Consider the following 16,396-nt stretch of genomic DNA (forward strand, 5'->3'; position numbering starts at 1 on the left):
ATAACAAAATGTCCTGTGAAAACAGAAATATCAAATCAATTTCTCGAAAGACATACTTACCAGTCGAATATTCCCTGTGTCCAAAGCAACTTTACTGTAATTTTCCCAGATTTCCCAGCTATTCCTCCTACAAATAATATATTGTTAATTTATAAATTCTATTACTGGACTTTATGGACATCAGGTGGAACATACTTGAACTTTACAGCTTCCCTAAATGCTTGGACTGCTGCTTGGCTTTTCCCTCTAATCATGTGCCTACATAATTAGCTACATTAAAGGTCAATACAAGATAAAAAATGATAGCACAAACAAACATCATCAATAAATCTTAATTAGCTATTCCCCTACAGAACATATCAATCACACCTGACCATTACATTGCTCACATGAGCTCTGTACAGCATAACTTCTATACCAAGTGATCTATTTTGTCTTCTTTTTTTATGAAACAATAACGATTGTTCTAAAAGGCATAATAAACCAACAGACTGGCAAGTACTAACAACCAATGAGTGCTTGATAAGAGTAACACAAGGCTTGACTCAATGTACACAAATTTCCACGAAATGATTTTTGAAAGATAGACCATGATGCACAACAGCATAATACCACAGAGAGAAATGCCAAAACCAATATATTCTACAGAGCAGCTTGAATTGACAAGGTAAAACAGCAAGATCAAAATTAAATAGAAAATATCAACAGCGTAAATGAGAAAAACACACGAGGCAAAATGTAATGACATGGTAAATCAGGGCACATAACACCTAGTCAAGCATAAATGCTAATGACATTGCACATCAGGCCAAACCATCAGCATCGTAATACAAACAAGGAACAAGTATAGAAAGTGATATACAGGCAGGCTATGTTGTTCCATGCTTCTCCATTCTCAGGATCTATCTGTACAGCACGACTAAACGCATCCACAGCTTTGTCAAGATCCTTGTCCTGTATGAACACATAAACAGTAAATCTATTTGACAACATATGTTCTAAGGAAGCAACAAAGCTGATAAGTAAAGGTAATAAAAGCAAGCGGCAACATAAAGGCCAAATCATGTTGCCACAACCAAATTTAAGGTAACAAAGCATTGCCATGCCAAAGCATGACATGATAGTTGACTCCACACTCAAGTTGTCATGCCAACACATGATATGATATTTGTCCATACCACTCCATGTGCACTGACCAAGTAGATACAAATTCTACCGAAAAATCAATGTGAAATGACCATCCATATACCTATTAAATGTCATGATACAACCATTTCTATTCTGTCGGAGCATTTAATTAAGGGTAGAGAGTGGAAATGATATGGCTGGGATGTTGGCTTTATTCATCTGACTAGACTAACAATGATGGCAGGGGAACGAGCCTGATCCTAGGAGGCTCTGAACATAATAACTCAATTCCTGCTTGATCCCCTAATGCTTAGCCAGCCATTAGTTATATGGCCTAATGGCTGGCAGATGTACTAACAAACTCCCTAACTTCACTCAGAAGATGCTAACTTGCTAACAAGATGCTAACAACCCCCAACAAAGTGCTAATCTGATAGGCCTTAGCCACTAGTAGACGCTGGCCCTTTCTTCTTGGTGTATTGCTTGCCAATGAAAGCGTTCGCAACAGGAAAAAATTCAATAACTACACCCTCAGTATCCTCCATGGACAAATATTGTGGATGTATTCTTGTGAGCCATGGATAAACATAGAGAAATGGAGTGTAATGCAACGGCCATTGGAACAACTCAGCTCATGCAAACATATTCCACCACCTACCACCTAGGTGGCTTCCTAGTCCAATATTTTAAATGCTGTGAAAAACACTTGATATTTCCCGCCTATGATATGATAAATTAATAATTAGTTGATGTTAAGGTATAATAGTCAAAGGGTATTAGTGTAATATCCTAGTCTAGGGTTTTCCTCTTGTGTCTCTCATGTACTCTATATATAGTTTCCATTGGGCCTCAATATAATCATCCAGTTCAGTCTCTCTTTATTCATAACAGTTGAAACTTGAAAGCATATTTTTAGGAGCCTAAAGCCATAATGGGAAAACCTTAAAAAGAACCACTGAGGTTCCTGTCTTAACTTCCACAAGACAGCAGTCTGATCCTTAAAAAGAACCACTGAGGTTCCTGTCTTAACTTCCACTGAGGTTCCATATTGCCAGAAATGCAAAACAGTAAGTTGCAAATTAGTGATCCATAACAATGAAGAAAATAGCAAGACAGTCTTATTCAAATAATTATACAAACCTTCCGTTTTAAGAAATGCCACTACAACATATGCAGAATAAAATATCCATACATACTTTCTCTTTGCAAAAGAATTTGAAACTTCGTAAAATTACCTTCCATGCAGTTGTGCCATATGCAAACCAGCCATCTGGAATCAAAGAGTTCAACAACAATGCAGATTCCCTATTCAAAGTTCAAAAGAAAGATATTTTGCAAGTTATTCACAACGAATCAACGATAAACAACATTTTTGCTTAAGATAGTCTTATACCATAGGACTTTGGATGTATGGAAGTCATTCCTGTTGTACGCACTGCGAGCCAGAGAACGCTACATGAAAAAGTAAGACACTGTTAGAACAGTTCCACAATAGACAAGAGAAACTGCGCAATTGGATGTCATTGATGGCCCAAACAGCAAGGGAAAGCAATGATGTTGCATTGCTTCATTCATGACTATCTATCTGAACCTACTTTATCCCGATGTCACTCAGCACCTCACATTCACAATGAAGCCTATCGACTACTTTTACTTTAGGCTTCAACACAAGATAAACTGTCCTCATTCTCCAACATGAGACAACTTAACTGTTTAACTGTTAAGCAAGTGCGTAGGGTGGCACAGCATGAGGAACCACAGTTGGCACATGAACAGAGTGTATCCAGATCCAATGCAAGTTACGGAACTTTTTTTTGTGTGTGTGTGTATGTGTGTGGAAAACATTAATGGAACTTCTTTAAACTTGCACATATCCAACTTTATTAAGATAATAGGAACCTTTGAGGTTTCAAGTACGAGGCTTAGATGAAACTCAAATATTAAGAAAAGAAGGGGCAAGAGATGTTGCAAACTCAAACCCACACACACTAAGTCTCTCAAAGAATAGGGATCACCCTTTGATAAAAAGAAAAGGCTTGGATGAAACTCCATGAAAAATAAATGTTGCTTCTTTAGTAGGAGTTGACTTCTGAAACTTGAGTTGACTTCTGAACTCTCTGGAAACTAGAAGTTTTTTTGTGAGCCTAAATCAGATTCATCAACAAATCTGATTTATTCCTCCAAGCCCAACCAGAAAACAAAATAGCACCTAATTCGAATATGTTGGTTCGACAGCACTTCAAAGCAGATAGATGTTTGTGGACCATGGATTGTACAGAATCGGGGTTTTTTTAACAGACGATTGTACAAAATCGTTACAACATATCACTTATCAAAGTGCTTTATAACTCCACATCCTTTTCTGGTAACTCCAGTATCATATTCATGGTAATCTCAGAAAGGCTTATGCTTCTCCCAACAGCTCTTATGGATCTGAAGTGACAGGCTGAGCCTACAGATTAATTAGATTAGACACTAAGAGGCCATTCATTTTAAAACAAATATAAAACCTGTCTTGAAGCTTTAAAGTTTCATCAAGACATGTGGGAACATGCTCAAATCAGAACATGTTTGAAACTCCTCAACCTTGGTCTGAAAACTTTGGTGCTAGGTGAATGAGCTATCCGCCTATCCTATTGTCATTAATACCATTTCCTAATCCAATTCCTATATACAATGATCCGCCACAAACAAGATGATCAAGGAAACTGAAAAGAATTAACATCAACTTTACCATAGCTCGGGCTGATTTACTATTTGATACTTCCAATGCCTTTTTATAATGATCGTCATTATTTGTAACATCACCAAGTGAACACCTAAATGAGAGTCTCTCATCAGATAGCAAAATGCAAGGAAACAAAAAGTAAACATTAGGTAGAACATGGTCATTCCACACAATAAACGCTAGAACTTGGTAAATCACTCAGCAATCCTTTATTTGTATTTGTTTTGACAATAATCAAGAATTTTTAACTGTTCTATCTACAGACTTTTATGATATTGTCTTCAGTATATTGCAGTTCTTATACTAGACAGGACAATTACTAGGGAGATACCTGAAAAGGTAAAAACTGAAAATGATATTTTGTGCATCTAAGATTTAATTTCTTTTGAAGAATTGTCTTGAAAGGGTGGGACTATTCAATCTGACAGTCGTATATCACGTTAACAGGAGAGCAGTCATGCATTCAATCTGCATGACATAAGAGGAGTCATAGTCGGAGGAAACAGAAAAAAAAAAAAGGAGAGAGAAGCTTCGGTGACGAATACTTCTGGAAAACGAGATTTTGCTCATACCACTTAAAACTTTTGGACAGGAGTATAAGGTAAGAAATAATTGCTCAAGAAGATTACAGAAAATTTGTAACATTTATTCAAAAATGCAAAATAGTCCCAAGATACTCACCATAACCTTGGGTCATTTGGTGTAACAGAAAGCCGAGCATTTATTAGACTAACTGCATCAGCCACTTTACCTAATAATCTGCCAAATAACAGAACTTTAGTGTTTGTTACGGCAAAAGATTCAACTGAATGTAGGACGGTTCTATTTCAAGTTGAAATGCATACCGATAGCAATATATTAAATTGTCCCACAATTCAAGATCATTAAATATATCCAGTGCTTCTCCAACTATGCCACAACTGATCAAAAGTTCGCCGTATTCTCTTGAGTAGTAAAACAAGTCCAATTCACATTAGTGTTCCAGAAAGGAAGAACAAAGAAGCCTATATATATTACTGCATACTTCCTCAATGTGGGAAGAGTTGGCATATGAACCGCAAAAACCATTTTAACTCTTTGTGGGGCAGAAGGGAATTCTTTGCCGATATCTTCAACCTAATAATATACATTGAATTTGTATATTAGGTGCGATATACATTGAAAAACAAACTTCTCAATCAAACCTAAGATGAAGTGTTTAAAATACAACACTGGCAAAAGTCTGGAAAAAAACAGGCCAGTTGCTCAGGCCTATCCAGTCAGGTTGGACCTAAAAAAAATATTGATAGCAGCAGCTCACAAGTAATGTAAAGATCTCAATATAACCAACTGCAATTCTGATCTGCTAACATTGGAGGGGGGGGCGAGGGGGGTAGAGGGAGAGGGCCAGAGGGGGAGAGGGGGGAGGGATGGAGGAGAGAGAGAGAACAAAGGGGAAATGGAACTGGAGGAACAAATATTCATTAGAATTGAAATTATTTTGCATTCAAATTTTTCAACAGATATGGTTCTGCCATGAAACTGTTAGATGAAGAATGTAACTGTAAGTTTAGAGCATCATGGTTAGGAATTTAGGAACTAGAAAGTTCCAAAAATAGATAACAAATAACCTAAATCAACAGATTAGTTAATCCTGGAACAAGTGCAGGTAGCAACCAATCTATTAGTGCAATTTTAGGGTCTTAGGGAACCAACGAAAACCAGGAAGCAACTGAAATAATATACCCACATACAATTTTGGTCTTATATGAAAACAAAGTGTTAGTCATCCAAACAATAAAATAAACAAAGTAAATGGAACAATGGCATAGATAAATATCAAAGACCTGATGAGTTGCAAACATGCAAATACTCTAGTGATCGGGAAGCTAAAAATATAGGCAAACTGCAACCATAATGAAAAAGATACTGTCTACCTGAAACCTGAATGAACACCCATATATATACACTGTGATTATTTGAACCTTTGAACAAAGATTATACAATCTGAAAGTGATTCATCACTTACCAAATTCTCCATCATTAGTAGTGCCCTCTGCTTTGTCCGACTGCGGGTCGACTCCCATCTAACACGCAGTATATCGCACAAACTCCTGATCTGAAATAAGGAAAAAAAAATATACTTCTCTGATATTCACCAAGCTATCCTTATTATATTTTCACAGACGCAGGGAAAACTTGAGTAAATGATAGTGAATTATCCAAATATTGTTTGAGCACAGAAATGAAAATCTCCAGAACAGAAATAAGGTTGGAGTCAAAATTGTGGAATGACATCCCATGCATAGGTTGTGGGCCAACACATGAGATTAGTAATCAGAGTAGACATTGAAGGATAAAAAAGCTTGCACAATGTTAAGAAAAAAAGTGTGAGCCTCAAGCAGTCAAGCAATCGAATCTTGATTTTTATGTTTTTGTGTTAGAACAAGAAATGGTGCCACACATGTTTCCACCAGAGCAATATAGTGCAATCAGAATCATACCACAAAGTAAGATTCCTCCTGAGAATCGATTGACTCTATGTATGGTGCCATCTCCCACCCTGCATATAAAACCAAAAAACTTACACATGATGATAACATAAACAATCATTTGGGAAATATATACTAAAATCCAGTTAAACACATAGCATGGAAAAATACTGTAGTACTTCAAAAAATTGTATCCTCTCTCCAAAAAGATAAGGTCTGTAGTTTGAATAATGGTCTTGTCCATAAATGTTAGGCTTATTTCACCTTCCAATGCAAAAGATGTGCTGTCTCCTACGTACTGTTAAGGTATAATAGTCAAGGGTATTATTGTAATCTCCTATGTACTGTTAATGAACACTAATCTATCACTTTGCATCCTCATATGCATGCATTCAACATTGTAAGAGACACGAATTAGGGTAGTCCAGTAATCTTTTATGCCTTCTGGGTTCATGTGCTAAGATAAGATCTTCATACTTTTGTCTAAGGGAGTATGCAATATTAAGTAAAAAGAAATGGTCCGCATACAAATAAAAACTGAAATGGCATGTCAAACTATGACAGCTTGATTTTCAATGCCATCTACTAAACAAACTTTTTTCATTTGGAATCTAAAATTCCTCCATGCAAAAAAAAAAATGTCTGACACTTTTAATTCAGAATTTTCAATGTCTTCGCATGATCAAAATAAACTAAATGCTATTACTAAAGGAGCTACTTTATTCTCCATGCATATATGTGAAAAACAACTAAACCAGAACTCTCATTTAAAATAATTTAGAAAGTATGACAATTGAAACCATCTTTGTCGCCCAGAACTCTATTTGCAAACAAGATTGTGATGCCAAATAAACTTCTTTGCATGCTTAAAACAGGAGGGGGGGGAATCACAAGTGTCCACGGGGAATGAAAACAGAGATACCAGACATTTCATCACTACGACTCCTCCGGCTCACATGCAAGCATTGTGCAAGTACAGCAGCCTGCTGTATAGCCGATAGTGATATTTTTGCACTGTGGTTTGTTTCTTCACTGGCAGAATTACTCCCATCATGCACCAGTCTGGGCATTCTTAGTATGTCACAGAATTCATCGCCTTCAACAGGATCGAAGCTCCTTGCATTTTTTAAAGCTGCATTGTCATTCTGAGCTACTGTGGGTTCTGTCACTTGTCCTTCATCAGAGCCTGATTTATTGGTCTTCGCAACAAGCACCATTTGAGACTTTGCATCCACCTATAACAATAGCTGGCTCGCTTCATTTTTCAACAACAGATGTTCGCTCTTTACATAATACAATATAAAGGTCAAACGCTATTGTTACTCCATTTTGACATGCGAGTCCATTTTCTTAGGCCTTGTCATTTCACTAAGTATGTCTAGTTCAGGAAACAGATGGTGTAGTTATTCAAATATGTCCTTTCTCTACTCTACTTCAATGCTGTAAAAGAGGTTTGCAGTATGCCACTGAAGTATCTGTAGTAAAATAAAACGCAAATAATATTTGTCCGACTTAGAATCTTCAATGTTGTATGCAGCAGAATGTTGGCCTACAAAGATTCGACATGTTCAACAACTGAGTGTTGCAGAAATGCGTATGTTGCGATGGATTTGTGGTCACACAAGAATGGATCGAGTTCGGAACGATGATATACGTGATCGCTTAGGGGTAGCACCAATTGAAGAAAAGCTTGTCCAACATCGGTTGAGGTGGTTTGGCCATGTTGAAAGGAGACCTCCAGAGGCACCAGTGCATTATGGAGTCCTAAGCCAAGCTAATAATATGAGGAGAGGTAGAGGAAGACCGAAATTAACATGGGGGAAGGCAATAAAAAGAGATTTGAAAGCTTGGGATATGCCTAGAGATCTATGTTTGAATAGGAGTGCTTGGAAAACAGCTATTGAAGTGCCTGAACCGTGATTTGGGGCTCTTGGTGGGTTTCAACTCTAGCCTACCCCAACTTGCTTGGGACTGAAAGGCTATGTTGTTGTTGTTGTTGTTGTTGTTGTTGTTGTTAGAATCTTCCTAGCTTGTGTGCACGGTAAGCTTGGATTTGGTGAAAAGGAGAAACTAAAAGGTACTGTCTCCCCAAATTATAAGATGTTTTGCTATTCTAGATACATAGTTTTTTGCTATGCACTTAGATATATACTATGTCTAAATACATAGTAAAGGCAACGTATCTAAAAAAGCCAAAATGACTTATAATTTGAAACGGAGTATGTTTCTTTTAGTGTGTTTTTGCGAAACAAAGTGATGTATCTATCAATCAAACTAAGAGGAGATGGTATACAAAACATAAAGAAAAAAGATCAGAGTGCAGTATAATTCACCTGGTGTATTGTTCGAAAACCAAGGATTCCTGTAAGGGAGAGGTGCAGACCACATGCTTCTTGTGCGCTATTGAGATGCAACCTACCCAAACATCCAGACAAGATCGTAAGTATATGTTCATAAATGGCTATCAGTTTTCCAATCCTATGCAGTTTGAATACATATTGGCTGAATGCCTAAGGATATGTTTATGGTTGCTGACTTGCTGTGCCATGCTGTCCTGCACTGCACAGGTTACCAAGCTTACTATGATTTTTCAGTTACAGATCCTAAAATGATGCTTCCAATCAGTGGCGGAGGATAGTTAAAGGCCAAAAGGGGTCATGCCTGCCAACACATCCACCCAAAAAAAAAAGGGTGCAGATTACTTTAGAATTGTAGAATTTAAATTTGATAATATGTTCAGATTACAACTACTGGCCCCTCCTACTCCTAGAATCTACTGGAACCTCCTTCAGTGCTTCCAACAACTGCATGGGAAGAAGTTAGAAACAAACAACCAATCGCAGTGACAAGCGGAGCCTAAGATGTTATAATTCTGAGAAACAGTTTACAATAATATATACAGCATTTCTTATCTAATGTTTATATTATTTTGGCAATTCTGAGTAATAGGATTCCTGTAAATTTTGTAGTGTGACCTTGAGCAAAGAACAAATATTATGAGGAAATTTAAAGCTCTCAAACTGAGAGTGACAAAAAGACCTTGAAGCATCAACATGACCATATTTGTATTCCACAATTCCAGCTTCTAAGAAAGCAGCTGAAACAACATAAGAGCCTTCTCCATCAGACAATAAATAATCCCAGTAGGTAGAAACCTTTTCCAGTTCACCAAAATGGTCCAACATCTTATTCTTGTACACTTGCACTTGATCAAACAAAGACGATGATAAGTCATCCAAGATGTTCTGCTGGAACATTGATATTCTAAACAACCACCATGGCACACTGCAGCAATCAGAGAGATCCAGACTCTGTAGGCTGGTAAACAAAAGCTTTGCAAAGACAATGAACTGCAAAAGAATAAGATAGAAACCCAAAATACTGTAAATACAAAACCAGGAAGACATTTTGTGTCTGCTAAATTTGGCAATGAATAAACAAAATCAGACGCTTTGTCACCACCTATGGTACTAAAAGGCTCAATACAAATCAAAGCTTTTGATCCCAGAAATTGGCTTGACGTAAACACAAATACAGCCAATTTCAAGACTACTAGACTAGACACCAATAAAATACGAGTCCTATGGAGTATTGGCACAAGCTAAGGGCCTGTGTCTATAAATATGTTAAAAACATAATAAAAAACTCTATGATGCACTTTACAATTTATACTATATACTCTTACATTAGTAATGTAGAGAAGTTAGAATGATCAGCACTCCATACGGATTCAAATATGTTTGGTGGAGGAATTTGTTCTTGTAGATGCAATGATTTTGTGGTTCCTCATAAAGAAATGTCTAAGACAGATAAATGTCAACATATGGCATAGATGTCCTGTATCTTTAAAAACATTGTGTTGTTGCCAATCTCTCGTTTTAAACTTCGATAATGTATGTGCCAAAAATTGACAAACTTGCACTGATCAGGCTACAGTCTGGCATAGTTCGCATGAACCCTTAGTACCCAAGATGATGTAACATATGCTCAACAAAAATGCTATATGAGTATATGACACCCACATAAACTTCAGCTACTATAACTTTGCCATTTCCCAAAGCTCAAAACCCGCCATCCAAGTCTTTCATCAATGACATGTCATTTCAAAACATAGATTAACTGATTATGAAAGGCCATAGGGGAGGTGTGAATGAATTGAACAAAAAATAACAGAACATCACTTTAACCAACAATTAAATTCCAAGACATAAATAGAGAAAATAAATGAGCCAACCTTAACACACATACCTGCAAGAGTGAAAATTTCCCATGAACATGAGAACCAAAAGAAGCTAAATTGTCAGAAGCCCAGGCATCCCATACGTCTCCAAGCTTACTATAGCATCTTTCATCTAAAGATGAAATCCAGAAAGGAAAAGTGGGAAACTTCCTTGGAGGCCTAAAAACAATTTTGAAAAGCAAATATATATCAAAAAACAGTACCTCCCTGAAAATCCAACAGGTATAAATTAACATGAAAAGGTAAACCAGATTTGATAGAGTCATGTCATTTGTAATAATAGAATCATGTATTACAGCTAGATATGACATCAGAGTATCAGACAGAATACAATGTACTATATCATCATATAGAAACACCAGCTCATCCCTTCTTTTTATAAATTGTTTTTCTACAGTATACAAACAATTTGATTTACAAAAAAAGAAATTCTCAGAAATCAAGTCAATTACAGCTCAAACAGTATTACTAGACCATGAAATTGCAGATGTTCCCATAAACGAAACAATAGAGCACATCTGCAGACCAAACTCTGCTGCATGCATCTATTTATGCTTCCATGACACCCTCTGGCAATACTTCCTGTGGGGAAGCTATCTCCAGCAAGAAGCCACAAACAGTCCCCGAAATATTTATTCCCTCTCTGACTCCAAATGCAGGCCGTTTTAGACTTTTGTACAAGGGTCAAGAAAGTAGATAACATGACCTCAGTGCCCTTAATGCATACTCCATTGGGAAAGATGACTCATTCATTTGTGAGAAAAAATAGCAGTAATATTAATATTTATTAAGCAGGAGCAAAGAGGGAAGAAAAGGATAAAAGATGCATATAAGTTCTAGGATGACTTATATTTAGTGAAAATTAAGTACTCCCTCTGTTCCAAATTACAAGTCGCTTTGACTTTTTGATACATAGATTTTGTTATATCTAGATACATAGTAAAATTGATGTACCCAAAAAGTCAAAGCGACTTATAATTTGGAACGGAGGGAGTAGGCTAAAACAACCTAAATATAGAAATGGAGGTAGTATGTAACCACATTGCATTCCCTCACCAAGTCAACATAGCTCCCTAGTCCCTCAACTACATCCATCTGACTGACATGTACAAGGAGTATACCACATGCTAGCAATCAAGAGTATTCCCATTTTTGTTTCTTATAAGTCAACATTCAGGAACAAGTCAAATAATCTCGATATCTTACTTGGCAAACTCCAACGATATTCTACTATGCCATATTTTATAACTATGTGAAATTAGCAATTTTTAAAGTGCCTTTAAAACCTGTGATCGAATTTACAGAAGGTTAATTCTAGAGGCTAAATGGAACTAGCCCATCACAATATGTTGGACCAATGCTTAAAACTATATCCTCAGTCTAGTATGCAAGCTGTAATTGATCAAAAGGATCCTAGGATATTTAAAATCTAACGTTTCTTCCACTAAGTTGTTTGCCAAACTAAGCGCACACAGTGAGCCATGGCTTTCCCTAATCATATAGTAAAAAAAAAAGAGAGAGAGACAAAACCCAGAAACTAACTCACCCAGTCACGTTCTGTTGCGTGAACGCGAGCAGCGCGGCCACTGCAGCGGAGAGCACAACCGCGCACCTGCACTCGAACCCCTCTCCCGCCGCTCCCCCGTCCCCATCCCCCAGCAGGAACGCCCGAGCGGTGGCACCTAGTTCGGCGTAGAACTGCGCGGCGGAGCCGGGAGGCCCAGAGGAGGCAGAGGCCGGGAGGAGGTGCGGCGCAGCGGCGGCGAGCGCAGCCTCGTAGTCGCCGGCCTCAACGGCGGCGAGCGCGGAGGCGGCGGCGGGGCCGAGCGGATGCGCAGGGGGAGGGGAAGCGGGTGGGGGCGGTGTCGAGGGCGGGGCGGGGAGGGTGCAGCGGAGGAGGCGGAGCTCGGCCTCGCGGAGGAAGCCGGGGCGCCGGGTGGCGCAAGTCATGGCGATGGCGGCGAACACGGAGCGGGAAGAAGAATTGAGGACTGCGTTCGGCGCCCGTTATGGCGGTGGGCGGCGGTGAGGTTTATTAGGGTTTTAACATTTTAATTTAATTTTATTGTATCATCGAGGGATCAGCATCATGGCAGCGGGTACGCCCGCGAGTTTCTAACTTTTATTCAACCACGAGCATAAGATTTCGTACCAGGTATCGGCGATATTCAACAGAGATTAAATAATAAAATCACAGTAATATGAAATAATAAATTCATAGTGAATAACACGTAAATCAATCTTACATAGACAACGTACAGAAGCTCACAAGCCACAATGCGTCGTAGAATCGTAATTCAGTCATTCATGCTCACACAAAACAACTTACACAGTCACTGAAGTAACAAGATAATAGCCTATGTGTTTGGACTGGGGGAAGTCAAAAAAAAAAAATATTTGGATTGGGGTTTGAAGTGGGTTAAACCTAGTTTTCATGGTGTTTGGTTGGAAGTGGGTTGGAATGGGTCGAACCCAAATGGAAAATATTCCTCTTAGATGCGGGTTGCCCCGTTCCACCAAAACGAGCGGACGGGGTCGACCCACTTGGCGCTCGTCACGCGTGCGGAAATGAAGGGACATGGGCGCAACATTGGTGGTAGCCGCGGGGACACAGCGGCAGCGGTCGTCGCGAGGGCGCAGCAGCGCTTGCTACGCGGCGCCAGCATCGGCGGCTACGGGGCCCCCAGCAGCAGACGGCCGCGGCCTTGACGCAGCAGCAGGCGCCTGCAGGACGAGCGTGGGCGGCGGTCACGCATCCGCCGAGGAGGAGCGTCGACGGCTGCACGTGCGCACAGGAGGAGGAGCGCTGGCGGCCGAGTGTGCGCACAGGAGGAGCACCAGTGGCCGTGCGCGGAGGAGGAGTGTCGGAAAGCCTCAGGTGGGCGACGACGCGGGGCAGGGCTGGGTGGCGACGCGTGAGGTACGGCGCGGAGGGGCTGGCCGAGTGGAAGGAAGAAGAAGAGGACTTTAGGCTGCCCGACAGGGACCATGTGTCAGTCTCCCGACCCAGTACTGTAGATTCTTGAAACCAAACAAAGAATTAGAACCAACCCAACCTTATCAACCAAATACTGAAATGGGTCAAACACAACCCAAAAACACAGGGATAGGTCTAACCCAACCCATGTTATCCCAAAACCAAATACATGCTACGCAATCACTTTACTTCGTTATCCATAAAAAACTATCATATTTATAGTTGACATGCTATTAATGACCTATGCCTTAAGTAAATCTTACTAAGGACTTGTTCAAATTCGATGGCCTAAGGACTTTTTAGGGCTTCTCCAGTGGCCAGTAGAAGAGTGACTCATCATCTTACGTGGCTTGGTTTGAGTCGGCTCAACTGCTGGAGGAGATCGATTCACGGAGGAGATAGAGAGGAGTCAACTCAACATCTTGCATCGATTCATTGGCCGTAAACGACTATAAAAGATTGTTTGCTGCTTTGCGGGAGAAGCCATCCGCATGGAGTTGCACAAGATTGATGAGTTGATGTGGGCCCAAAATGACTGGAAAACAAGGAACCAGTTCGAGGAAAGCGATTCCTGCGCATGCACGACAGCTTTTTTCAGATCATGGGTTGACTCACCACTGACGATGCCCTTAGTTTACTTTAGCAAAAGAAACTTAGTTGGTAAGTGTTAGAAATTTAGATATTTTCATTATCAGTTTAATCTAGAAAAATAACATCAGCAGGTTTATGATGGCATATATATGCATGTGTATATCTCTAATGAACGCTATAGCATGTAGAGATGACATACAGATAGATACAGTAAAAGCACAAATTATAGTAATCAGAAAGATTAGACTGTACCCAGCGGAAGGGTCCCATGCCGAGGGTATCGGAGGCTCCAATCGCACTAGTCGACATAGTGCGTTGCTCGAAGTCGCGGACCAGTCGGTGCAGGACGATGTTCGCAGTGCAGTCCCACGAACAGATCACCAGGAAGAAAACGCCTTGATATTCCACAGGCAATCACCAGGAAGAGGACGGGATCCAAGAACGATCACCACCAAGAAGAAGACGTACATGGACGAGCAGTCACGGATCGCTCCCAAAAACCTAATCGTCGCACACCCCGTGCAAGGTTCTCAAGTGGATGAGGGTTCCGGAGGCACCTGCTCTCCTGCTGCTCCGTGCGCGCAGAGGTACGGGACAGGAAAGCCAGAAGGCTGTTGAGATGTGGTTTCTCTCGGAAGTGGTTGCGGAAGACGAAGATCTAGACTGACGGAGGACTCAGATATATGGGTGCGACGGAAAGGGAGAGAGAGAGCGGAGAATCCCAGGAGATGGAGAATCGAAAGCGGAAAGGACGATAACTGACGCAATCAGTTCGCCTCCACCGTCAAAGGGAGTAACTCCCGTAATTATGTGGATTAAGTGGCAAAAGACTGGCCACGCCCGCCAGCTCCCTCGCCTGCCAGGCCAGGCCACGCCATGGCCCGGCCCAGCCGGCGGCGGCGCGCGCGCGGCACCATTTTATCCTTTTCTCATCTTCTCAATTTAGATGAATAATTTTCAACCATATAAGCTGAGTCAACGTTCAGTCAAAATTTCGTATAGTATTAAACCATACAACGCTTAATGTTACGTACCATAGAGTTTTATTTGATTTATTAAATATTATATGGGACAAGCCCATATTATATCCAACAACCCCCACCAAACTCTAGGGTTTATAACAAAATAGTCTCAGAACCACATTTCTTTTATATACCAGTGTTTCGATAGAGACTGTTAAGTTGAACATCCATCTAGAGCAATAGTTTCACTCAGTCACAAGTGAACAATGGACTAGGCTTTGAATTGTCAGTTTTGTGTGAGGTGAATGTCACTAAAGTTCTTAGCTGATACTTGGCTATAAAAGGCATCCCCTCTATTTGAAGCATATAAGTCATACTCCAGTGTCTTTCATGAGTATTTAGAGATTATCCAAATCTCATAGACTGTGACCAGCAGCCTAACTCATATAGGTGTGCTCCTCAAAAGATGTTCTGTAGGACAATATCTTTACTTTAGCAAGCCACTTGAAACATATTAAGGTAAGAACCAACCTGCCTTACAGATAGGAAAGATGTGCATCAGAGATGAGTCTTGCTAAGGATCTTTTTTCATAATTTACTACTAGCTTGTTTCACCATTCTACTTCACGGGATCTCCGATCACATAGAACAAGTTACCACTATAGTAAATTTCAAGTGGGTCTCAAACCCATATCTCTCGATGCACTTTCTATCACATTGCGTGATAGATTCTTAGTGAATTGATTTGCCAGATTGTTAGACGTGTGAACATAGTCCAACGCTATTACTCCGAAGTTTCTCAGTTTTCTGACAGATTTCAGTCGTCTCTTAACATGCCTTGTGGACTTCATGTTGTCCTTAGAACTGTTAACATTTGTAATCACAGTCTGGTTATCGTAGTTCATAGAAATAGCCGGTATAGGTTTTTCAACAACCGGTAAATCCATAAGGAGATCACGAAGCCACTCGGCCTCAGAGCCAGCAGTGTCTAATGCTGTGAGTTCTGCTTCCATTGTAGACTTCGTTAAGATAGTCTGCTTGCATGACTTTTAGGAAATAGCGCCACCTCCAAGCGAAAAAACATATCCACTTGTGGCATAAAGCTCATCAGCATCAGAGATCCAGTTGGCATCACAATAGCCTTTCAACACTTTTGGATGTCCGGTATAACGAATATCATAGTTCATGGTGCCTTTTAGATAGCGCAACACCCTCTCAAGAGCGCGCCGGTGATCATCTCCCGGGTTTGACATAAACTGGCTCAGCTTGCACACAGCAAAAGAGATGTCAGGCCTTGTT

At 40.0% G+C, this 16,396-nt stretch overlaps 1 protein-coding gene across 5 annotated transcripts in view; it reads right to left on the reverse strand.

Annotated features, from left to right (window-relative positions):
• LOC136551398 (uncharacterized) overlaps positions 1–12,579 on the reverse strand; it is a 28,179-nt gene extending 15,600 nt beyond the window's left edge. For all 5 annotated transcript variants that reach the window (XM_066542952.1, XM_066542951.1, XM_066542950.1 and 2 more), the window contains exons 1-16: positions 12,114–12,579; positions 10,576–10,726; positions 9,367–9,677; positions 8,661–8,742; positions 7,250–7,562; positions 6,340–6,398; positions 5,865–5,954; positions 4,881–4,972; positions 4,702–4,800; positions 4,538–4,615; positions 3,863–3,947; positions 2,522–2,580; positions 2,364–2,433; positions 863–954; positions 196–258; positions 61–127 (exon numbers count right to left, since the gene is read on the reverse strand). In XM_066542952.1, the coding sequence (XP_066399049.1) occupies positions 61–127; positions 196–258; positions 863–954; positions 2,364–2,433; positions 2,522–2,580; positions 3,863–3,947; positions 4,538–4,615; positions 4,702–4,800; positions 4,881–4,972; positions 5,865–5,954; positions 6,340–6,398; positions 7,250–7,562; positions 8,661–8,742; positions 9,367–9,677; positions 10,576–10,726; positions 12,114–12,517 (2,115 nt within the window). In that variant the 5' untranslated portion in view covers positions 12,518–12,579. The remainder of the gene's footprint in view (positions 1–60; positions 128–195; positions 259–862; positions 955–2,363; positions 2,434–2,521; positions 2,581–3,862; positions 3,948–4,537; positions 4,616–4,701; positions 4,801–4,880; positions 4,973–5,864; positions 5,955–6,339; positions 6,399–7,249; positions 7,563–8,660; positions 8,743–9,366; positions 9,678–10,575; positions 10,727–12,113) is intronic.
• Positions 12,580–16,396: the final 3,817 nt, after the last annotated feature.

This window comes from Miscanthus floridulus, chromosome 4, assembly GCF_019320115.1.
Source record: "Miscanthus floridulus cultivar M001 chromosome 4, ASM1932011v1, whole genome shotgun sequence".
NCBI classification, from domain to species: domain Eukaryota; kingdom Viridiplantae; phylum Streptophyta; class Magnoliopsida; order Poales; family Poaceae; genus Miscanthus; species Miscanthus floridulus.